Raw genomic sequence first — 24,916 nt, 5'->3', positions numbered from 1 at the left:
GATTGAAACATTTCACTTGAACTTTAATAAATACAACTTTAACTTTTCCAACAATAACTTGAAACAATCGCGGGCTGCGTAAAGCACTCCAGACATCGGACACACATTCCGAAAGCTCGCGTTAAACTGAATAAAAAATTACAAATACACATATAAAATGACGAAAATAAATAAAGTCGTAAATAGGGCATACCCCACAATTCTAGTTTATCGATACTTTATTTATTATTACTAACCAACAATCTAAGCAAGGCATTGAAAAAGGAAAAAAGAAAAGGAATAAAGAAAAGGAAAAAAGAAAAGAAAAGGAAAAAGGAAGGAGGGTGCCGCGGGAGCGGCACGCTACGCTACGCTACGCTACGCTACGCTACGCTACGCTACGCTACGCTACGCTTTTTTTTGGGGTATATTGTTTATTGTTCTTTTTGTTGAAAAAATTTAAAAAGCTTTCGTTTCGCCGTGGTTTTTTAGAAAAAATAAAACTCTATTCAGACTGTGTTAAAAAAATATGTAAGTAAGGATAAAGGTACAAATTTACCGAAAAATGATTTAAATATTCTTCGTTTATTGTATTTTGGTTTGAGCTGATGATCTTGTTACCAATGCTCTAAATAAATAAAACTGAAACTAATGAAGGTACAAACATTGACTATTTAATTTTATATACCACACTAGCTGACCCGGCAAACGTTGTTTTGCCATATAAAGTATAATTCACGCGATAGTTTTATAAGTAATAAAATATTGCCTATATTATTGCCTGTACATCATTTTGTTCTATTGTCAATAGTATTTGCAGCGCACGCAAAAATAGGTTTTCGATTTTTCGACCAGTAGAACCAGAGATTAGCGCGTTCAAACAAACAAACAAACACTGCAGCTTTATAATATTTATACCACATTTAGAATGTGAATACAATTTCATTTTAGAATTCTAAAGTATACACAAATTTATTGAACAGAAATATACTTTTGTTAACATTGCAATGGCATGATTGAATCATTTAATGAAGCAGACATCTTAAATGTTTTCGTGGAAATGAATATATTTATCAAAATGAAAACGACAACATCTTATTTTCTTATTAGATTGCTAACTCTATGAATATTTTTTTTAACACTGAACTTAGTACACACGCACTCTGCTAGTGCATTTTAAAACTAATTCATATTCCAATTAAGTATCAGCACAATTCTGCATTGTGCGGCACTGAGTCGTATTATGCTCTAATTGGAACACTACCTGTGTACGTCAATAGCATTCCATCTAAGACAAGCAGTCATTTATTCCTAGATTTCCTAGTTATTTGATAGAATTGCCCTACAGTTTTCTGTCAATCACTGTTAATGCTGTCAAATTGTCAATTGACATTTCTGATTGATGCTTGATGTTGATACTTGATTGAACGTAGTGTTTAAATTCTCTTTGATCATTGATGTTGATGATTTCCAATTTTATTTGTTATCGTGAGTTCAGATATTTTGTATTTTGTGGTTGTAGTTTATAAAATATTGTGGAATTTCCGTTGATACTTGTTCCTATTTTTCTTCCACACAATTGTGTCATATGTATACTATTTGATTTCCTATTACAACAGCCCACTACGAAAATGATGGTAAGAAATCTTTAATTAAATCATTTACATACTTACCGGGGGGCGTAACACTTTATTATACTTTGTAGAAACTGAAACAAATACCGACGATACCATATTAAATTTGTGAAATTGAGCGTAACAGCTCTTAGATCCACATTATCCATATTAGGGGGATATTATCCATAACTTGTAGTTTTTGTTTTTTGTAACATTGTGCTGAATACCTGGCGTTCTATTTCTTTTTTCTTACCAACCACCAACAACTTGACCAACTTACGTCATATTTTTAAACGCCGTCATCAAACTTAGTTCAAATAATTATAGCCTTATTTGGGTACTCTAGGATTGTATTGAAGATGGCAGCAATGATCCTCTCACAGCCCAAGTTTCGACGACCTCATCAGGAGACTCCAATGTGGAGAAGAAAAAACCAACAGACAACATGCCTCTGGCTGACAATAGTTTGGTGGTAAGATTGACTTTTAAGGCTATATTTCACCTGGACAGCACGGTTGCGCAAACAGTTGTGCCAGGGTGGTGTCCATAGGGCACAATAGATCCTTGGATTTAGGTGCATCAGAATCCCCTAGTCATGGTCTTGTAAGCTACCAAACTATACACCAGAGTCATGACGCGTCAGAGCTGGTTGTGCCACCAAATCGGTTGTGTAACAAAAAAGACACCAGTTGTGTAACTCTCTATAGAATGGTATGTATGTTGGTTGCGGCAACTGGTTGCACCACAGTGGGGTCCCTGTGAAATATGGCCCTAAGAGTTGTATAGTTTTTATTACTATTATTTAATTATATCATAGCTTTATTTTTCCTTATTTATTGTATATTTTCCTTGTGCCTTCATTTTAAAATTTAAAGACTTAACTGCCATACTCATAGTTGTATAAGGAATACTTAAATAGGTACTTAGCATTAAAAATGTTCACTCCTATGATCACCTAAAGATTCTTTAATAGTTCTAAGGAAGTCTTAACTTTAAGTATTGTCAGACCTATACTTATATGGTTAAGGAATGATTTTGATGTGTAAATATTGGGATTAACATGTTTATTTCTGTAATAATAAATGCAATGTTATATATTAATATAATCTAATTTAAATAAATAATTGATGATTATTTATTTTTAATATCACTTTGGAGTGGTAGCCGATTTGATATTACCGGGCTTTGATATTTTTACCAAGCTCTGTAGTACCTATCAATGCCACATTACGGTTTTGTGAGTTCTTTAATGCTGCAGCTAACTGCAAAGAACAGAAGATTCAAATGTGCCTCGAGATTCTTTAAGCTTTAAATGGGCCTTTCGAAACATGCTTTTTCTGAGTGTTGTCGAAAGCTTCTCTTAGTAACTGAAACCAACCGACATTCATCCCTGTTGTCACTGTACATTGGAAGTCTGAACCAAGGGCTGAAAAGAATCTTGAGGCATGGTTTTATTTCCTCTTTAAAATTTGCAGTTAGGAGCCTTTGTGCCCAGGACCACAACCCAGATTCCATACGCCTGTATTTTGCATTCAGCAGCTATTTTTACTCACATTGCGAATCAGGAGTGTCATCTGCCACCAATCTGTACTACAGAGCTTGATATGATAATCCATGCCCTGAAGTATCACATTGGTACAGGCACTGGAATAATCCGAAGGGTTGGCTAAAATACCAACCATTTTCTTTATCGTAGATAGTATATTCCTTAGAAAATACAACTGCAATTAAAAATATATATATTTTTTCCTTTACAGGTAGATATATCAGATGCTCTAAGTGAAAAAGAAAAAGTGAAATTCACTGTGCACACAAAGACAACACTACCAGAGTTTCAGAAGTCTGAGCTGCTGGTTGTACGGCAGCATGAGGAATTTGTCTGGCTACACGATAGATACGAGGAGAATGAGGAGTATGCTGGCTATATTGTAAGTTTCCTGAAAGGCTGCATTTAGTGCTCGACCCACGGTCACTGCTTACGTCGTCGGTCGAACGTAGCGCGTATCCGTACTCGCTGACCCTGTTGCGTTTAGCGCTCAGCTGACAGCAAATTTGATTGCGCGTGTACAATTGCAGCATATTATCGCCATAGCCCGGACCGATGATTTTCATCAGCACTTGACTGTATGCGCTCATATGTTTTCATTGCTATTGCTACGCTTGACCGACGTCAGCGCTGACCGTCGGCCGAGCACTAAAAGCAACCTACCCATAATTTTGTTGTCTCGGGTTGTGTTATGTTCGGACATTGTGCAGACATATTCATGTTACCTCCCTTCTAAAAAGCAATTAAATTGTCATAGATTGAGAAGAAAAAGTTACATATAAATTTTGTTGTCATTTTCTGTAAATTGCTGGCGAATAGCAATATACTGTCTAGAGTCTAGTCTAGATGAATCATCTATACTAATAATATTATAAACTGCAGTGTTTGTTTGTTTGTTTGAACGCGCTAATCTCTGGTACTACTGGTCCGATTTGAATGATTCTTTCAGTGTTGGGTAGTCCATTTATCGAGGAAGGCTATAGGCTATGTTTTTAATTTCAAAATTAGGGATCCGTAATAAAATTGCTATTTTGTAACACAAGGTGTAAAATCGAACACCTATTTTTGCGTGCGCTGCAAAAACTATTGACAATAGAACAAAATGATGTACAGGCTATAGGCAATATTTTATTACTTATAAAACTATCCCGTGAATTATACTTTATATGGCAAAAGAACGTTTGCCGGGTCAGCTAGTGAATAGATAAGATTGTTGATTTTCTGATTATTGTTAAACAGTCCATAATGACAGACCGAGACATCAGCTGTTTTTGTTTACACATTCCATACCGAATTCGACTTAAATATTTTATTATTATTCCTTTATTGCTGCTATTTACAATATATTTGTATACATATACTTATAAATATAGTAAATATATATATATTTACTATATTTTAATTTAACAGTGTGTCCTGTGACACAAAGGCCTCCTCCAGTTTCTTCCATATTTTACTGTCATTTTTTTTATGGATAAGGAGGACAAACGAGCGTACGGGTCACCGGTGTTAAGTGATCACCGCCGCCCACATTATCTTGCAACACCAGATTAATCACAGGAGCTTTGCTGGCCTTTAAGGAAGGTGTACGCGCTTTTTTTGAAGGTACCCATGTCGTATCGTCCCGGAAACACCGCACAAGGAAGTTCATTCCACAGTTTTGTAGTACGTGGAAGAAAGCTCCTTGAAAACCGCACTGTGGAGGACAGCGACACATCCAGATGGCGCGGATGATATGCTAACTTGTGGCGTGTCGTGCGAAGAAGTGTAATTTGCTGTTCTAGTCCAAGTAGCAGTAATTTTCTATATATCATCTTCCCATCTCATGTCTTGTCTGCCCTGTTTCTTTTTTCCATCTCGTGGTTGCCATTCTGTTACAATTTATGTCTGTATGTATTTATGTTTTTTTCTGCTGTCTCCGGTAATATGTCCTGTCCAATGCCGTCTGAGCTCTCAAATGTTTGTGTTTCGAAGAGCTGTTTAACCTGATTCCTGCCGCTGAATACAATCTTCGCACGACACGCCACAAGTTAAGATATCATCCTCACTTTCGAGATTTCTTCCACGTACTACAAAGCAGTGGAATGAGCTTCCTTTTGCGGTGTTTCCGGGACGATACGACATGGGTACCTTCAAAAAAAGCGCGTACACCTTCCTTAAAGGCCGGCAATGCTCCTGTGATTCCTCTGGTGTTGCAATGTGGGCGGCGGTGATCACTTAACACCAGGTGACCCGTACGTTTGTTTGTCCTCCTTTTCCATTGAAAAAAAATATGTAATAATGGTTTAAATAGTAGATGTATGAAATACAGGACGACTGTCACAACTTCAGGTATTTTCATATTTTTTTAATTTAATCTAAATACTTCAGATACCGCCCGCACCACCTCGACCAGACTTCGACGCGTCGAGGGAGAAACTACAGAGACTGGGAGAAGGAGAGGGCGCTCTCACACGAGAAGAGTTTCTGAAGATGAAGGAGGAGTTGGAAGAGTGAGTTTTTTCCTGCAACAGATTTTGTGAAAATTATGTTGTAACAGTAGTAAGTGGAAATAGACTGAAGAACTGGTACCAGTGAGATGGAAAAAGAGAAGGGGGAAGTAACCAAAAATAAAAACCCAACGGCTGTTTAGACGATCCAATCCACGGGTTTGAAAGGTCGCTGCATCCAATATAGGATATTTTATATATATACAATTTATATTTTTATTATCTTAATGTTTACAAGTTGTTTGTCCGCGATGGACTCCAAAATTAATGAACGGATATTAATGGGGATTACTTCATAGAGTGCAGTTTAGTCCAACTTGAGAGAGATGGTAGTGTTTATTTCGATTTGGGACCCATAATTATTTTTATTTTCAATATTTGTTTCGTATGGACATATTTTCTATGAGAAAATATATTATTTAAAACAATTTCATTATAACAAGTTTCAAGACATTCTATTGATTTTAAATAAAATATATGACAAATTCATGAAAATCAGTATTTTATTTATTATGTACAGAACAACATCTGTCGGGTCAGTTTAACAAATACAGAATTACAAACTAATTTATTATGTATATTACAGCCATTGTAAAATACTCTATTTGATTGAAAAGAAAGTTGTTGAGTTGAGCCGTTGAGTTTCTTGTATGTTCTTCTCACGAGATTTATGACTAGCTGACCCGACAGACGTTGTTCTGTATATAATAAATAAAATAATGTTTTTTTATGAATTTGTCAATAATATAATATCATAACATCAAGAATTACTTCGTAAAATATGCACCCTGTTGTTATAATGAAATTGTTTCACAGCAGAACTGTCACACCGTGCGTCAATAAATTCTCTCATAGAAATTATGTATCACTTCACATCAAAGGAAAATCAAAATTTTTGTTATTTTTATTTACTTTCGAGCATTTTCATATTTATTAACCTTTTAAACCTTCTCTGGACTTCCATGAATAATTCAAGACCAAAATTAGTCAAATCGGTCCAGCCGTTCTCGAGTTTTAGCGAGACTAACGAACAGCAATTCATTTTTATATAATTATATAGATTACTAGCTGACCCGGCAAACGTTGTTTTGCCATATAAAGTATAATTCACGCGATAGTTTTATAAGTAATAAAATATTGCCTATATTATAGCCTGTACATCATTTTGTTCTATTGTCAATAGTTTTTGCAGCGCACGCAAAAAAAAATAGGTTTTCGATTTTACACCTTGTGTTACAAAATAGCAATTTTATTACGGATCCCTAATTTTGAAAAAAAAAACATAGCCTATAGCCTTCCTCGATAAATGGACTACCCAACACTGAAAGAATCATTCAAATCGGACTAGTAGTACCAGAGATTAGCGCGTTCAAACAAACAAACAAACACTGCAGCTTTATAATATTAGTATAGATTATTTAAGTTAAAGCCTAACTGAAAAAGGTTTATTTGACTTTAAAAGTAAGAGTGTAGGTAACAGGTAATGATGTTGCAGTGAATACCTGGCGACATTCAAGAAGACAGTGGCTATGCACGAGGTGTTTCTTCAGCGTTTGGCAACACACCCGGTGTTCAAACAAGATTCGCACCTCCGCGTGTTTCTTGAGTATGAGCAGGACTTGTGCGCGAAGCCCAGAGGGAAAATGGACCTCCTTGGTGGGCTGGTAAGTAATTTTTTTTTGTCAATCACAAGAGCGTTGCCGGCCTTTAAGGAAGGTCTACGCGCTTTTTTTGAAGGTACCCATGTCGTATCGTCCCGGAAACACCGCACAAGGAAGCTCATTATACAGACCCTCGTTACTCGCTGACTTCTTAGTACCCCGTCCCCCCACCGTCTGTCACACCGTGGGACGGTCGCGCACGAAGTTGTCGGACTATAAATCTATTTTGTGTTGCGGCTGAGTTTCAAGTTCCATCCACCAATTAATAGTTTTATTTAAAAGTGAGAACTGATTAGTTAATTAACTAATTGTTATGTGAGTGGATGTCAAAAAATAAATGAATCAAAAAAGTGATTACGCTGACTAATTGTATAACAACCATTTTTGAAGTGAAATCGTCTTTAGCCGCGTTGGTCACCTTTTTTTATGGAAAGGGAGGACAAACGAGCGTACGGGTGTCACCTGGTGTTAGGTGATCACCGCCGCCCACTATCTCTTGCAACACCAGAGTAATCGCACGAGCGTTGCCGGTCTTTAAGGAAGGTACCCATCCCGGAAACACCGCACAAGGAAGTTCATTCCACAGTTTTGTAGTACGAGGAAGAAAGCTCCTTGAACACCGTAATGTGGAGTACCATATATCCAGATGTTGGGGATATGGCGGTACTTATTTATTTTATTTTATTGTAATTGGAAAACTTACATCTAAATACAATAATAGTTAGGAAAATATTTACATAAAAGGCTATTACAAGTTTTCGCAGATATTTACTAGCTAATTACATAGTAAATAGTTATTAGATTCATATTAACAAATCGAGGATAACAAAATCTGATCTAGCGACATGGTAAGAAAGATTCGTTAGTTTATTTAAGAATGTTATCTATTATACATAAAAAATTTATACATAAACGGACGTGCATCTACATGCACATGTTCAGTAAAGGCTGACATTTATTGAATACAATTTTGCTTAGTCATAATATACTCTTCAGCCTACACTATATTATACTTAATAATACATTTATATAAGTTCGAATTATACAAATGATTTAAGTTTTCTTTAGTGTTAATTCCGCCAATATTTGTTTTTTAAACAATTCGACACCTCATCATCCTCAGGACGTGTTGTCTCGCCAAAATCTGGCACGAGACTAAAAACTTAAATCATTTGTATAATTATGGTTTCCCGCTAAGTAACGCCTAATTCAATAAATTTTCATAAATTCTAATTTTAATATTTATTTACGGTATGTGTGGATTGATGTATCTACTGTGGGTACTCATTAACACTTTACGTACTTTGCAGTTGTTTTTTTTACTTGTGTAAGGCATTGAGTATTTTTGATGCATCACTTTACATAACAGAAATGATTTGTAAAAAGATGGAGCTGAAAATGTTGATTTAAAAGAGTGGCAATGGGTTTCGTGCCACTTCTTCTCATTAAAGCTCAACCCTAGCCGAAGTGGCGGTAAATATAAAAAGGAAAACTTTTGACATTCATCAGTTCTTTTTGATTTGAACCCACCATTACCACAAAGAAACAAGGAGTTAAGTGAATGCAGTTAAGTCGGTACTTCGAGTATATATCTTCATAAGTCTCGGATATTTTCGTTTCATACAGTAACGACTCGAGTTGTTTTCTTTTAGAACCCATTTCTGAATTGATACTTTTTGGAACTGAGGTACCTATATGTATTGTCAGTATCATAGACCAAAGCGTATTTTTTTATGAAATTGAGACGAGCAGGACGTTCAGCTGATGGTAATTGATATGCCCTGCCCATTACAATTCAGTGCCGCTCAGGATTCTTGCAAAACCAAAAAACTACAACTGCGCACATCACCTTGAGACATAAGATGTTAAGTCTCATTTGCCCAGTAATTTCACTAGCTACGGCGCCCATCAGACCGAAACACAGTAATGCTTACACATTACTTCCTCACGGCAGAAGTAGGCGCTGTTGTACTCATAATCTAGCCGGCATCCTGTGCAAAGGAGCCTCCCACTGGTAAACTGGTGCGAGAGTGAAATTCTTTAATGGAGATACAGCAAGATAGAAAAGAAAAGCGAATCTATTGTTATTGTAAACGATTTTGACAATACAAGCCGAGAACTGCGAGGTACGCTTGGAATTATCTCCTTAGTATTTTAAATATTAAACTATCTAACAATAAGCTAACGCTCACATTGACAAATCATATCAATTATAGTCTATTTTTATTATTTATGGTTCTATACCATTGCAGGTTCGTTCCATGACCACAACGACGGATGAAATATTTCTGGGTGCAACTGTTCGGGATGTGAATGATTTCTTTGAGCAAGAGACCTCATTCCTGCAGGAGTACTACTCGCATCTCAAAGAAGCAGTCACTAAGGTTGACCGAATGACAGCGAAGCATAAAGGTAGGTTTTTGCCCTGTGCTTGCCCGGGGAATAAAGATGTTTGGGAAGGCCCAGAGCCGTGAAGCAGTAATATGTAAGCATTGCTGTGTTTCGGTCTGAAAGGCGCCGTAGCTAGTGAAATTACTAAGCAAATGAGATTTAACATCTTAAGACTCAAGGTGACGAGCGCAATTGTAGTGCCACTCAGTATTTTTGGGTTTTGCAAGAATCCTGAGCGGCATTGCATTGTAATGGGCAGGGCGTATCAATTACCATCAGCTGAACGTCGTGCTCGTCTCATTCCTTATTATCATAAAAAATGTAAGCTGTTCGGATGCAATGCTGATTAACATAATACACCAGAGACAAGGCTAACCCACTGGTGCGATCAGTCATCGAACAAGATGCAGTTCCTCTGAGTAAAGCTTTCCACAAAGCAAGAAGTGGAATATGGTATACATTTCCTGATTAGGGTAAGACGTAGTTGTCATGCACACTAAAGAAATAAACCTGGCCTGTTGTCACTTTTAAATTATCTAACGGACATTCCTAATATACTATCTACAGATAGAGATAAATTATTACCATCTACTGTCAGTAATTAGCTGTTAATAATCTGAAGCTGTCCCAGTATACCCGATAAGTCATTCTTATCGCCTTATATTGGGACTTCTACCGTTGGTAAGCTATACGTCCTCCCATTGACAGACAGCGTGTATGGATTAGGTGAGTTACCATCGAGAAGTTTATTGGGACAGAAAAGTCAACGATAGTAACGATTTTTATCTCAAGTAGGCCACAACCGGAGAGGGACTGAATATTGGGAACGGCCGTAAGTGTAGAAGTATGTTGTTGGAATTTTATCGCCTTTTGAACTTGTCAACAGAAGTAGCAGATGCTCATATTAAGCTGTCGTCGTGTATCACTCAGCTGGCCACGAGAGAGGCGCCATCTGCCGAGAGGTTCCTCACCAGAGCCGCAGACACCTTCGACAAGTGTCGGGTGAGTGGCTCAAACACACAACTACAACCCCGTTGCATTGAAAGGCATAAAAGTCATTTATTTTCTCAAAATTGATTCCTTTAGAATTCTTTTTAATATCAGTTCTAATATACTAGATACTACTACCGCTTCGGAAACAAATGGCTCTCTGCGAGAGAAGAAGCGGCGACGTCACATTGTCACTTTGTTACGGTGTGCAAAACAAGCATCACTAGGATATTATTATTAATAAATAAACTATGATTTATTTTGTCATAATTACAGATTGATGTTAAGGTGTTGTGTTATGATGCTGAGTATTATTATTATTATAATGATAAAAAATCAATGAAAAAATCTAGCGACACAGAACTACAGATACTAAAAAACTATTAAATAATAGTTATTTATGCAACTGTTGTGTAATAAGGGGTATTAAAACATGAATGTGGGTTTATAACACAAGGCGCAGCCGAGTGTGATAATAGTATCACGTGAGTGTTTTAATACCTAATTATCAACAGTTGCATACAAGACTTTATCTACACCCAGAATATGAATCCTCTAAAAGATTCTGAAACAGCTTACTGCAAACATTAAAACAGCCAGTCCTAGTAGTAACCTAATATCATTCATTACTGATTATATACAAATAAACTAAGTGTTAATGAAAGAATTATTTATTTTAGTAGTAATTTACATTTTGTGTAGTGCAATAATTAAAATTCACTCGAATATAATGTTCTTTTGCAGCGTTTAAAATGAATCGCTCATTTTTTGTAAACAAAACAATAAATATATCGAAGAAAAATGGCGGGGATTCGAATAACCTATTTTTTTTTTACGGCGCGCGACGTTCTGGTAGTGTGGAACGCGCGTAAATGAAAATGTTCTTTTTTTGAAATTCATACAGATACCACGCATCGAGCAATAAGAATGTGGCTGTCTGTTGAAACTCTTTGCGCATGAGGGGATCGAAAAAAAATGAAGTGTTGTTATGAAATTCAGTACAACATTACAACACTCGTTTGGATGATGTAATGCTTATTAGAACATTGGGTGTTTTAATGTTGGCAATAAGCTAACTGTTTCAGAAACTTTAATAGAGGATTTAAAGCATGGGTGTAGATAAAAGTCAAAACGTAACAATGAAAACTTCAAAAACAAAGCATAGCACGAAAATATCACATGTACCTAATGGTAGTTAAACTGCAAACTGTACTGACGCAACAGGACGCCTGCGAGGGGGTGTAAGACGAACGGGCTTCACGTTCCAGCGAGGTCCAAAGATAATGTGGCCGTTTAGTATTAATAATTATCCGGAGCCAGTTCTCTAGCTTTGCCGGACCAATTGAGGGCCACGTCAACGCGTGAGACTGCCGTTACCCGCTGACTTCTTAGTACCCCGTCCCCCCACCGTCTGTCAGCCCGTGAGACGGTCGCGCACGAAGTTGTCGGACTATAAAATTTTATTTCGCGAGTACAATAAGTTAAACGATACCAATTCAGAACTTGATATATTCGGTGGTGGGCTGGTCAGGTTTAAAGAAAGTGTTGTTAAACACTTAGCTCGTACTCAATCGCATTTGTCAAATAAGTAGTTTTTCTTTTTTTTCGTCTTCATTATTTTCATTATTTTAATGAGTTAAAGTTATAATTTGTACTTTCATTTTTTATTTTTTTGTTTTTATTATAGTTTAGATAGTATTAGTTCTATTTTTCAGAAGTATTTAGGGAGTATTTTTGGTAATTTTTATGTTCACCATAATTGTCGTATACTTTAGAACTACTAATTGTAACATTAGATTAAGAAAATTGTATTGTATATGATGTGGTGTGCTTTAATAAATAAATAAATAAATAAATATTTGCGTTTCGGCTGAGTTCTAAGTTCCGACCACTAATTAATAGTTTAAAAAGAAGTGAGAAATGATTGGTGAATTAACTAATTGATTGTGCTGTGAGTGGATGCCAAAATGTATAAAAATCTAAAAAGTGATCCTCCTCCTCGCGTCGTTTTCCTCATTACCGAGGGTCGTGACTCCCCCGCTGCATCAGTTTCTCCCCTCAATCTGCTGCGATCCATAGCCTTATGAAGGGCATCATGGAAGTTGATGTTCAGAGCAGATCGTATTTGGTCCGACTATCTCGTGGGACTGCTAAAAAGTGTTACCGCTGACTAATTGTAAACCCCCCATTTATGAAGTGAAAACTCCTTTAGCCGCGTTGGGCATTTTTTTGTAGGGGAAAAATCTTGTGAGTTCGCGTCACCGAAATGCTTACAGCAGCATATCTGTAGTTATACAGCTGACGTATTGTGCGACTTTAGTGCTGTGTATATGCTGTGCATTGTTGAAATAGTGTTTTTGTTCACTTTATACGAGGGCGGCACTGAACATTTCGGGAATCAAGGAAGTGACACAACATTACTATTTAAAAATGTATTTATTGCTTTACGAAGTATTCTTCGCAAAATTTGACACATTTTTCCATACGATGGAACTAATCATTGAAGCAACTATTCTATTCGGAAGTTGGGGTCTCCAAATTGTAGGCGTCCACAGCTTCTTCAGGTGATAAAAATCTCTGACCACGCAATTTATTCTTTATTTTAGGGAAAGTATAGAAATCATTAGGGCTTAGGTCGGGGCTGTACGGCGGATGGTCTAATAATTCTATGTTTTCTTGCTCTTAAAACTTTTGTTCTGTGCGCGGTGTGAGAACTCGCATTCTCGTGATGGAGGATGATGCGGCGGTTGCAGTTCTCTTTACGGAGTTCAGAAACGACCTGTGGCAAACAAATGCTAGCATACCATTCTGCATTAACCGTTCTTTGTCCCTCAAGAGGAATAGTCGCAACATGGCCGCTTTTGGAGACAAACGTGGCCACCATTTTTTTTGCAACACTCCGTGAACGAACATATTTTGTTGGCTTTAACTTATTTTCGAACACCCAAACTCGTGACTGGTTTTTTGTTTCGGGTTCGTACGCGTATATCCAGGATTCGTCACCTGATACGATATTGTATACAGCATTTGTGGATCCTGCGTGGAATCTTTCGAGAGTTCTGATGCACTAAGTAACGCGAGCCGCTTTTTGCTCTTCACAGAGCAAATGCGGTATGCATCGGGAAAACAACTTTTTTACACCTAATTGTTCATGCAAGATTATTTGTATTTGTCTCATGCCAATGTCTAAAGTTGCCTTAATTTCGTGGTATGTCACATGTCGATCTTCCTCAATCAGCTTACGCACAGCATCAATGTTTTCTTTGGTGACTGCAGTTTTTGGACGACCTTGACGGTTATCATCACTGAGCTTGACACGTCCACTTTGAAGTTCAGCAAACCAGCGATAAATTGTGGTTATGGATGGGACTTCATCACCAAATGCAGAAATCATCCGGTCAACACACTGTTTTTGTGTTAAACCACTTCGAAAGTCATAATAAATCATCGCTCTAGAATTTTCTCGAGTCAATTCCATTTTCTCAACGACTAAACAAGTTTGACAAGACCTTGTGACAAGACCGAGAATCTTTTTTTAAATTTATAAATGGTATTCGATTTTTAAAACTAAGGAGTTTACAATTACAAAGATTTTAATATGACAGGAACAGTGGAAATATTCCATTCCCGATACTTTTAGTGCAGCCTATGTATATAATTGAAAATAAGTTTAAAAAAAATAAATTGAAATTAGTAATTTAATTGTTTTTAAACATTATTAAATTTCAAATTTCAATACTAATAGTTCTAAGTTGTCTCTTTTATCTACAACAAAAGTCTCTACAGATGCCAATTTTTGTGTCTAGTGTCCCGTCCTTGAGGGTCTATCTTGACCACTTTGGGAACTAACGTTATAGGTGATGACCTTATGAATGTTTGCAGAAAATCGAGGGTCGCATGGCGTCAGATCAGGACTTGAAGTTGGCCGATACTCTCAGATACTACATGAGAGATACCCACGCGGCGAAGGCGGTGCTTGTTAGAAGACTCAGGTATGACTTGAATAACTTAATTAGTGTTCTCTACGCGAACACGAATACGAAGACCGCGCTACCCGCCTCTGAGTCTGGAACATAAACTACCGTAACAGACGAACCCTGTGTGATAGTGAGATATTAAGATCCTTACATAAAAACCTAGGTGTAAAAAAGAGATGGAATAGATGAAGACCATGAAACCGTTTTGAAACAATTTAGTCTCCATTAGTCTCCTGACAAATGGGACCGCGTTGTAATTTTAGTGTTTTTACCGTTTTCATTTTATTGTTCTGTATTTTACTATAATGGTGTCGCGTTCTGTATTAGATTGTGTTGTTACTTAAAGCAATAATCCAACTAAAGAAACATTAATAATAATAATAATAATAAATTCTTTATTTTGCTAGAAAACATGTAACAATGGGTGTAAGTAGTTTTAATGTATCAATGTTATCGGCCATTTCTGGCATGCAAAATTACTATTAACAAAATTCTAGTTATTATTATAATTGATTAACAAACTCTATATTTTAAGCACTTAGGTTAATTTAAATTATAATTATTATTTTAAATGTCATTATTTAAAGACTAGAATTAATATATATTTTAAAGTCAATTTAATTTAACCTAATGTGTCAACATTTCATTTATGGAATAAAAACATTTATCTATAAGCCATGTAAAAAGATCCTTTTTAAATCGTTGGACGGGTAATACGCGTAAGCTTGGAGGGAGTTTATTAAATATTTTTATACACATGACATAGCTACATTTTCCGTAGGATGCATTATGAAATTTGTGTGCAATCACCAGTCTGTCACCGTTTCTTGTATTTCTCGGATAAATATCTCTTGCTTTTGTAAATAAATGGTCATGTTGTTTGACAAAGATACATATTTCGTATATATACATACAGGGAAATGGAAGAATACGTAATTCTTTAAACAGTGGTTCACACGAATCAAAGTAAAAAGCTCCTGTCATAGCTCTTAAGCATCTCTTTTGGGCCATGAAAGCCCTATTAGCCTCGCTAGAGTTTCCCCACAAGATTAGTCCATATCGAAGTACTGATGCGACATAACCATGATAAGCTGCCAGGACTGTACTTTGTAAAGCCGTTTTACGCAATCTATATAACACATAAACATATCTATCAATTTTTTGGCATACCATGTCTACATGCTCTTTCCATTTTAGATTTTTATCTAGAAGTACTCCTAAAAATTGAACATGCAAAGCTTCTTCTATTTGGGTATTTGTATAATTTATCTTAAGGCTATAGTTATTAGAGCGGTTACTTAAACTAAATTGCATAAATGAGGTTTTTTTAATATTAACTTGAAGATTATTATCCTCTAGCCAATTTACCACTGTATTAATTTCATTATTAATTTCACTTTCATAAATATCAATCTCATTTTTATTATTACATGTCATAATTATTGATATATCATCGGCAAATAAATAACAGTCATTTTTTGTCACACTAGGCAGGTCATTAATATAAATTAAAAATAATAATGGTCCAAGGACGCTTCCTTGCGGAACACCAAATCTATTTAATTTAAAGTTTGATTGTTGGGCAATTATGGTAGCCTTTTCGTCGATAGAATTGATCTCCACACATTGCTTACGGTCTTTTAAGTAGGACTCCATCCAGTTAAGAGCTGGTCCTCTAACGCCATTTTGCTCCAACTTATCCAACAAGATGGTGTGTGATACGAAGTCAAAAGCCTTGCTCATATCAAAAAATATTACACACGTTGGTTTTTTTGAATCTATATTTTCTGCTATTTTGTTAACCAGTTTAAATGCAGCTAATGTTGTCGACTTGTTTTTTTGAAAGCCAAATTGTTGCTTGTTTATTATATTATTTTTTGTAAAAAAAATTGTTAAACGACCATACATTGCTTTCTCAAAGACTTTTGAAAAAATAGATACGAGTGCGATTGGGCGGTAGTTATTAAGTTGTTTTTTATCGTCTTTTTTATGTAGTGGCTTGACCACCGATAATTTTAGTGCGTCTGGGAATTCACCAGTTTCAAACGACAAATTGATTAGGTATGTTATAACTGGTACTAGTTCATCTTTGCATATTTTAATAATTTTTGTGAGAATTTCATCATAGCCTACTGCTTTAGTATTCCTCAACAATTGTATTATTTTTAATGTTTCGTTTTCCGTTACTGGATTGAGAAAAATACTACTTCCAGTTTTATTTTGATTTATACAAGGTTTCAACTTTCGCTTTGTCAGACATTTATCACTGCTGTTAGTCAAATTTATCCAATAATCATTAAAACTGTTTGCTATATCTTTAGTGTTATTAATCTCATTATTATTTACTATAACTGATTCTATACAAGTGTCACTATTGTTACTTTTTGTTTCATTTTTAATAATTCTCCACGTCGCATAGCATATGTTTTTACTGTTTGCTACATAATGGGTATTACTCAATTTTTTTGATGTGGCAATACAATATTTAAGTGTTCTTGCATATTTCAAATAATTATTCTTATTGCTATCGTCTTTTTTTCTACATTTTCTATATCTTAATTTCACAGATAAATACTGATACTTCTATACAACTTTCGTGATGTTTATTTTCGTAGAACATATGCACTAAAATACTAAATATTACATTTTATATACGCAGTAAGCACTCTATTTACTTAAGATTATAATCATTTAAGGAAGTATGTGTTAGAAAATAAAACAATGTGTAAGTACGTGAATATGACGCCGTTTATCAATATTTGTCATAGGGATTGACCAAAAGCAAAATACTACGCACTTCACTAACTCACTAACACATCTGTAAAACTAGCACACATGAACATTTTAAATTTAGCCTCGCCGTGATGAGGAGAGTGTTTGTTTATTACGCATACATACATTACAGCATAATAATTTTATGGTCTGTCTACCAAAATGGTGGTGCAGAGTCTGGCATGGTCCTTAGCGTCTAAACTATGTTTTGACTTTTCACACTTAACAGCGACATAGCACACATAATATTTAGGTTTTCAAGGTTTGCGCACAATTCATTCACTCTAACATCGTAAAAGAATCAAAATATTTGTCTATGGTTACGATTTTGTTACGATAAACGATATGGAATATGAACATTTGTTAGAGTAGGGTAGGTGCGATATATTCGGGGTATTATCGTATCGTTCCGAATATAACTTTGTCGATTTTGCGAGTAGACCTCCTGGAAGTCGACTATTTAAAGCACGACATAGGCAATTCCCTGACATCTGTCAACCACCGATTAACTACTTAACATAGACTCGGATGTCATTGATTAGTCACAGACTAACTTTTAATATTAGTAGTGTTAAATGGGTAAGATATGGGTTAGTATTATAACATAATATGGATTAAATTCACTACAGACGTTCTATACATACACATAGACAAATCACGTACGCGTCATATAAAAACAAAGCCGAAATATGGAACATGCCAGAAATTACATCATAATAAGCTTCGACTGCTATATAAATACATTGCTGCATTTACTTCAGTTGTTTAAAATATTCTTGGTCAATAAGCAGCAATGTAAAACATTTATTCAGTTCATTTAGTTAGATTTGATGCAGACAGTGACAGTTGACACACGACTAAGGAGAAAAGTGTGATTACATTGTCTTTAAACACACTTTTGTCGTTCCGCTATCAGACCACGAAGGATATGTTCTTATATGTACCTATATAGAACGTCAAAAAGGTATAAAAGTCATTTTTATCAAAATTTATTCCTTTAGAATTGTTTTTGATGTCACTCCTAACACTACCACCGCTTCGGATACAAATGGCGCTCTGAGAAGAACTCTGCCAGCATTCTGTTTTTGCGCTCTTTCTTAATAAAATAAACAATATTGTACTGTCATTTTTATTATTGCTATAAAATATTCATAATCCCAGGTTGTCCGTTCAATTAGATATTCACCTGTAGAGTACTAGTATTTACGACGGAGCCATTTTTTAATTAAACATTTAAATTTATTTATAGATAATGTCTAAACAGTGGCTGGGACTTTATTATAAAAGTGCATACATTTAACCATTAAACTATTATGTTTCTTATGAATCGTAAACAATAAGCAAATAAAATCAAAACCACTTTATTTATATAGGTTAAAGAAATGACTATTAGTATTAGATCATTCACGCCGCTAGGTTTGCTAGCGGCATCTAAAAGGTACACTTTGTTTTACTTTCTTTTAATTATGATTTGGGGATTAAAATGCACTTAAATCCTAGGATCAATTGTGCCTCCTGCTTGCGCTAGCGCGCCTACCCTCAACTGAAAAGTTAAGGAAGAGAATCGAGGCTCCTAACTAGGAAGCGTGTTACTGTGCCGAGATTTAAATTATATCCTCGAGACCTATTACTTTTAAAAGGCGTAGGATAATCAGAGGATCCAGGCAGGGGACGTCCTTTAAGTGAAGGTATTTTACGACACTCCAGCCTGATTCTGGCAATGGCTTCGCATTCCAGAAGGATGTGTATGGAGTCTTCAGCGACTTCGCAGCACAATCTGCACAGGTTTGATTCACTGAGACAATACAGTGCCTAGTTTAGAGCAAGATAATTTATATAAGTGTGTCAATATTATTATTATATTTCACCGGGACACCATGATGGTGCGACTGATTGCGTAAGCTATCAAACGGATGTGTGGTGGTCCTCCACAGTGTGCTTTTTATGGAGCTTTCTTCCACGAACTACAAAGCTGTGGATGAGCTTCCTGGTGCGGTGTTTCCGGGACGATACGACATGGGTACCTTCACCTACCTTAAAGGCCTGCAACGCTCCTGATTCCTCTGGTGTTGCAAGAGAATGTGGGCGGCTGTGATCACTTAACACCAGGTAACCCGTACGCTCGTTTGTCCTCCTTTTTCCATAAAAAAAGGACACCAGGTGAGGAACTCCCTATAGAGCTGTATACATTTTGTTGGTAGCGGCGACTGGATGCGCCACCGCGGTGTCCCGGTGAAATATAGCCCTTAAGTAACAATTAACATGTGTGTTTAGATGCCTCGCGGCGTACGAGACGGCCAACAAAAACCTGGAAAAAGCACGCGCCAAGAACAAGGATGTGCATGCTGTACGTATAGTCTATAGAATTATTACACACAGGAATTACATAATTACAGGCCAACCCGATTTTTGGCTACCTTAGAATTAGTTTTTACTGGTTTTTAATCATCACTTTAGCTGAGAGATGTCCACCGCTGGACAAAGGCCTCCCTCAAAGATGACTGTAGCGATCGGTCCTGCGCTGCCCTCTTCCAATCTGTTCAGGCCATCTAGACCAGTTCATCTGTCCATCTTGTGGGGGGCCTACCAACACTGCGTCTTCCCGGTCGTCATTCGACGACTTTACTGCCCCGACGGTCATCTGTCCTTCAGTCACTTCAGTTTCGCAATCATCCGGGCCATGTCGGTGATTTTGGTTCTCCTTCTGATTCTATCTCGCAGGGAAATTCGAGCATAGCCCTCCATTGCTCTCTGAGTGACCATGAGATTAGGTAAACCACTTACACCAGTCGCATATCTTACAACAAACTATTTTGGCCAGTCTCATATCCTAGGATAAACTAGTTTGGCCAGTTACATATCCTAGGATAAACTATTTTGGCCAGTGATATATCCTGAGATAAACTACTTAGACTAGTCACATATCTATCTTACGATAAACTAGCTTGGCCAGTCACATATCTTATGAATAATTAGTTTGGCCAGTCACCTATCCTACGATAAACTAGTTTGGCCAATCATTTATTTTCAGATAAAATACTTTGACCAGTCACATATCCTACGATGTACTACATAGATTGGCCAGTGATTAGCGATAGGCTAACTAGAATGGCCATAGCATATTAATGGCCTTAAAGAAATCAGGTTTGGTCAGTAAATGTGTGCTCGAATAGTACTTATTCATAGATTTGTATTTTTAATTACGTAAAATGAAATTGTTATAAGAATAAGGTTTTCATGTGGAATAATAAGTTAAGTTAATTGTTAAATAAATTTTTGTTCAAACAAGCCGTTGGAAGTACAAGAGGTAAATATTTTTTTAAATTTGTTTAAAATAATAATTTATACGGATTATAATAAGGGTATAATTGAGAATAGAACATACAGTGACATTTATTTATTTATAGAATTCTATAAAAATAAGAAGTTGTCCCATAGACTTATAGTAGCTTACTTACTAGCGTATAGGGAGACGGGAGAAGTGAAACTTCTGGAAAGTTCCTGATTTAAAATAATCATTGAAAAGTATTGAAAAAATATACAGTCGCATCGTGAGTACTTGTTCTCAGAGACCGAGAACGTGTAATGTTATCTATCTCATTCTCTCGCTGGCTGAATACTAAACATTTACCTGTGTCTCTATCGTCTCGCTTTTTCGTTTCATCGATTTTCAAATCACAAAGATTCTAATTTCTAAAGAAGTTTCACTTCAACAAAACGAGTGACTAACGGAGTTGCAGTGATAGAAAAGGTAAGCGAATCCATTATTGTTGTAACCGATTCTGATTGACAAGTCGTAAACTGTCTGTTGGATTGTACAAATAATTTTAACAATTTGTTTCAAACTAACAATTTGTTTGTAGGATTTTCCTAAATATTTTTTTTAATATTTTACTTTATTCGACAAACCAACAATATTTATGCACAATGTAAAAATATCAACAAGGAGACTTAAAACGAAAAGACACATAGCAAAAATATCAATAACTGGCATATACTAAAGATTTAGAGACATACAGATTATTTAAAGTAGTGTAACAAAAATAATAGTAATTTCTACAAATTAGCTCCCTTACGCAGGGAGTCAATGACATTACGACGAAAGCAGGTTGATGTGGAATTAAATAAATTGAGTTGCTGATTATTTTTAGAAACTGTATTAAATTGGCGATAAATACGATTGATGCAGGAGTGATATGCTAGGTTAGTACGGATACGACTATCTTTAAATATGTTGTTGGTACAAACTACGTTTAGGGATTTTACAATTGAAATTTATTTTTGGTAATAATGAAGTATCCCTTTGATTATTAGTGATTTTATGAAGAAGCATCGTGTCAAGTCAATAAAATAAAAAAATGATTAAGGTATTTACTGTGTTAGTAACCTTAGAATAAGATTTTACTAACATTATATAGGCTATATTATGTAGCCTGAAATAAATGATATTATTATTGGGCTGTCAAGTCGCCTATACTCTAGTACATATATTGTAAGTGTATGGATGATCGTATGTAATTTATAAATGGTTTGTAGGCAGAACAAGCTCAGACGGAGGCGTGCGCTCGTTTCGAGCAGCTGTCAGCTCGCGCCAGGGAAGAGCTGATAGACTTCCGCACCAGGCGTGTCGCTGCCTTCAAGAAAAGGTAACTACGATGACAGCTTATATGGAAGAGGAGGACCAACAAGTATGTATAGATACATACGTCTGACTTGATGATGTGTGATCACCGCGGAAGAACTTACCAAAAATAGAAATAGAAAAAGAAATTAAATTATGTACCATGACGATCTGTATAGCCGAGTGGTTAGCTAGAGGTTCCGGGTTCAAATCCCGGTAGGTGCAACCATTTATATGATATGGATGTTTGTTTCTGAGTCATGGATGTTTAAATATATTTATGTATGTTTAAGTAAGTATGTATATTGTATTAAATATATCGTTGTCTTGTAACCCATAACACAGGCTCTATATGCTTAATTTGGGGCAAGATAATTTGTGTAAAAAGTGTGTCAATATTATATTAATATTATAGAGAGTGTCAATAACATAACATATCACAACAACAATTGGTATACGTCATAAAGCTACATCAGTTTGTGAAGGGGCTTTGACATGGAGAGAAGAACTGATAAACTCCCAGCCCATCTTTTTAATCATATAACAACTTAGCCTGTTTAACATTAACATTAACATTGACAAATAAGTATTTTAACTATGACATTTATAATAATTTTTCTTAATAATGATATGGTCGCTCTTATTTTTAACTTCATGATGCAATTAATTCAATTTAACTTTATTTCATGATGTAATAAATTTTGTTTTATAATAATTATTATGATTTCATTTTAATATCTATATGTCAAATATTTGTATGATCAATAACGGGCACCACTTGGAGAGCTAAAATGTATTTAAATAATGTATCCATAATGTATTACCCTCGTCAACAAATAAAGATCTTACTTACTTACTTACTTACTTAAATATAATATTATACAATTTTAGATGGCTTACGCAGAACCAGACATGAACCATGCACCATTATCCTCTAAATAATTTACTATACTGTAGTAAGCTTTCTTTGTGAAAGAAGATTTAATATATTTCTTGAATTTGTGCTCATTGAGCCCTAGCATACTATCTGGTATTTTATTGTTAAATTGATTACCAAGACATTTGAAGAAGCCCTTAACTCTAGCTAATTTATCAGATCAGCCAATGGATCAAATGGTGCTCTGAGAGAGAAGAAAAGGCGCAAAAACACTCCCAGCATTCTTTTTTTGCGCTCTTTTGAATAAAAAAATACGATGTTGTAGTGTCATTGTATTGCTATATATATTATAAAATAATCAATATTTACCAGTGGGAGGCTCCTTTGCACAGGATGTCGGCAAGACTATCCACAACGGCGTTTATTTCTGCCGTGAAGCAGTAATGTGTAAGTATTATTGTGTTTCGGTCTGCAGGGCGCTAGTGAAATTACTGGGCAAATGAGACTTTATCGTATGTCTCAAGGAGACGAGAGTAATTGTGGCGCCACTCTGAATTTTCGGCTTTGTCAAGAATCCTGAGCGGCACTTCATTATAATGGGCAGGGCGTATCAATTACCATCAGCTGAACGTCCTGCTCGTCTCGTGCCTTATTGTCATAAAAAAATCTAGTCCCAGGCTGTGCGATCGCTTAGATATTCAGCTGTGGTGTATTAGAATGTACGACAAAGCCATTTTTTAAGTAAAATATTTAAAATTATTCATAGATACTCTTAAATATTAAAATTTCCCTCGCGTATTGCGTAAGTTTGAATTTTTTTGTGATATTCTATTTGTTTTGTTGCAGTTTGATTGATCTGGCCGAATTGGAAATAAAACATGCACGCAACCAACAAGACTTATTCAAGAAATCCCTGCTGATACTGCAAGATTGTCAATAGTTTTCCCGACTGTCTCGTCCCGTCGGGACAGTGGGACTCCCAACGCTTTGCAAACGTGTTGAATGAGTGGGCGCTGTCTATATTGTCAACATTATAGTTTACCCCTTATATAATTTATACATCTAGATAGAGCCTCTAGCTGATAGACAACCGGTGAAAACAGGGCAGGGTTTATTATTTTAGTGTGTGTGACAAGCCACGTCTTACACTCGCGATTTGTATGTCACTTTGTGTTAGTGAGCATAGCTCAAAAAAGAGGTTAACTGTCAACCTCAATGTTTTTCGACGTTTTCCCAGTTGTCGCAGTCTTTCTAGACGGATAAATGATCTAAGGTGTTCCCATCTTGCAGGGAGAAATGTTTTTACTTTTTATCAATTGTTTTTTAATATGAGCAATTATTGTTGTGCTTATAAAGTTATTCGAAATAGCTTTATTCCCGCACGTACAATGAAATTTTTGACTATTTTAAGTTGTTTGTACATCCTGTTAAAAAACGTATATCAAGCAGTGAGAACATATAAATATTGATTTTCAGGACATAGGCACATTGAAAAAAAGTAGAAATTACGTACCCAATTATAAAATCTTGGACACCTCTTCCTGCGGCCATTTTATTTTTTCCCCGCCCACACACCCATTTCATTCATGTACCTGCGAAGCTGCGCTATGTATCACTTTTTATATCGTACACATTTTTAGTTTTTAAGTTATCTCTCAAATGGCAAAATGCCATGTAACGTATTCCAATATTAATTACATTTTAAGGTAAATATTTAAAATTGTTTTAATTATTGTATTTCTATAAGATATTTTTGTTATACTTACTTTAAATAAATGAATATAATGAACACGTGTATGTTTTATTTAAATAAATTAATAGAATTGGGGTTTTTTAACCGACTTCAAAAAAGGAGGAGGTTCTCAATTCGTCGGTATGCTCTTTTTTTTATGTTTGTTACCTCAAAGTTTCGACTGGGTGAACCGATTTTGATAATTCATTTTTTATTTGAAAGCTGGTGCTTTCCGTGTGGTCCCATTGGTCCAGATCTGACAATA

The 24,916-nt window shown here is 35.7% G+C and overlaps 1 protein-coding gene across 2 annotated transcripts; it reads left to right on the top strand.

The window, feature by feature from the left end:
• Positions 1-1,421: 1,421 nt before the first annotated feature.
• On the top strand, positions 1,422-24,708 carry LOC126974723 (sorting nexin-32). 2 transcript variants are annotated; one of them, XM_050822326.1, is made up of 12 exons: positions 1,422-1,616; positions 1,942-2,067; positions 3,353-3,523; positions 5,512-5,633; positions 7,126-7,294; positions 9,544-9,703; positions 10,569-10,684; positions 14,555-14,664; positions 19,696-19,768; positions 20,711-20,728; positions 21,958-22,067; positions 23,766-24,708. In XM_050822326.1, exons 1-12 carry the CDS (start codon positions 1,611-1,613, stop codon positions 23,857-23,859), a joined length of 1,275 nt encoding a protein of 424 aa, XP_050678283.1. In that variant the 5' UTR covers positions 1,422-1,610; the 3' UTR covers positions 23,860-24,708. The 2 variants fall into 2 exon arrangements, with proteins under 2 accessions (XP_050678283.1, XP_050678284.1); XM_050822327.1 differs by lacking the exon at positions 20,711-20,728 and having other exon boundaries at positions 1,424-1,616.
• The last annotated feature ends 208 nt before the right edge of the window (positions 24,709-24,916 follow it).

This window comes from Leptidea sinapis, chromosome 33 (assembly GCF_905404315.1).
Source record: "Leptidea sinapis chromosome 33, ilLepSina1.1, whole genome shotgun sequence".
Lineage (NCBI taxonomy): Eukaryota > Metazoa > Arthropoda > Insecta > Lepidoptera > Pieridae > Leptidea > Leptidea sinapis.
Note: the sequence above shows the minus strand (reverse complement) of the source record. Positions and strands in the feature narration are given on the sequence as shown.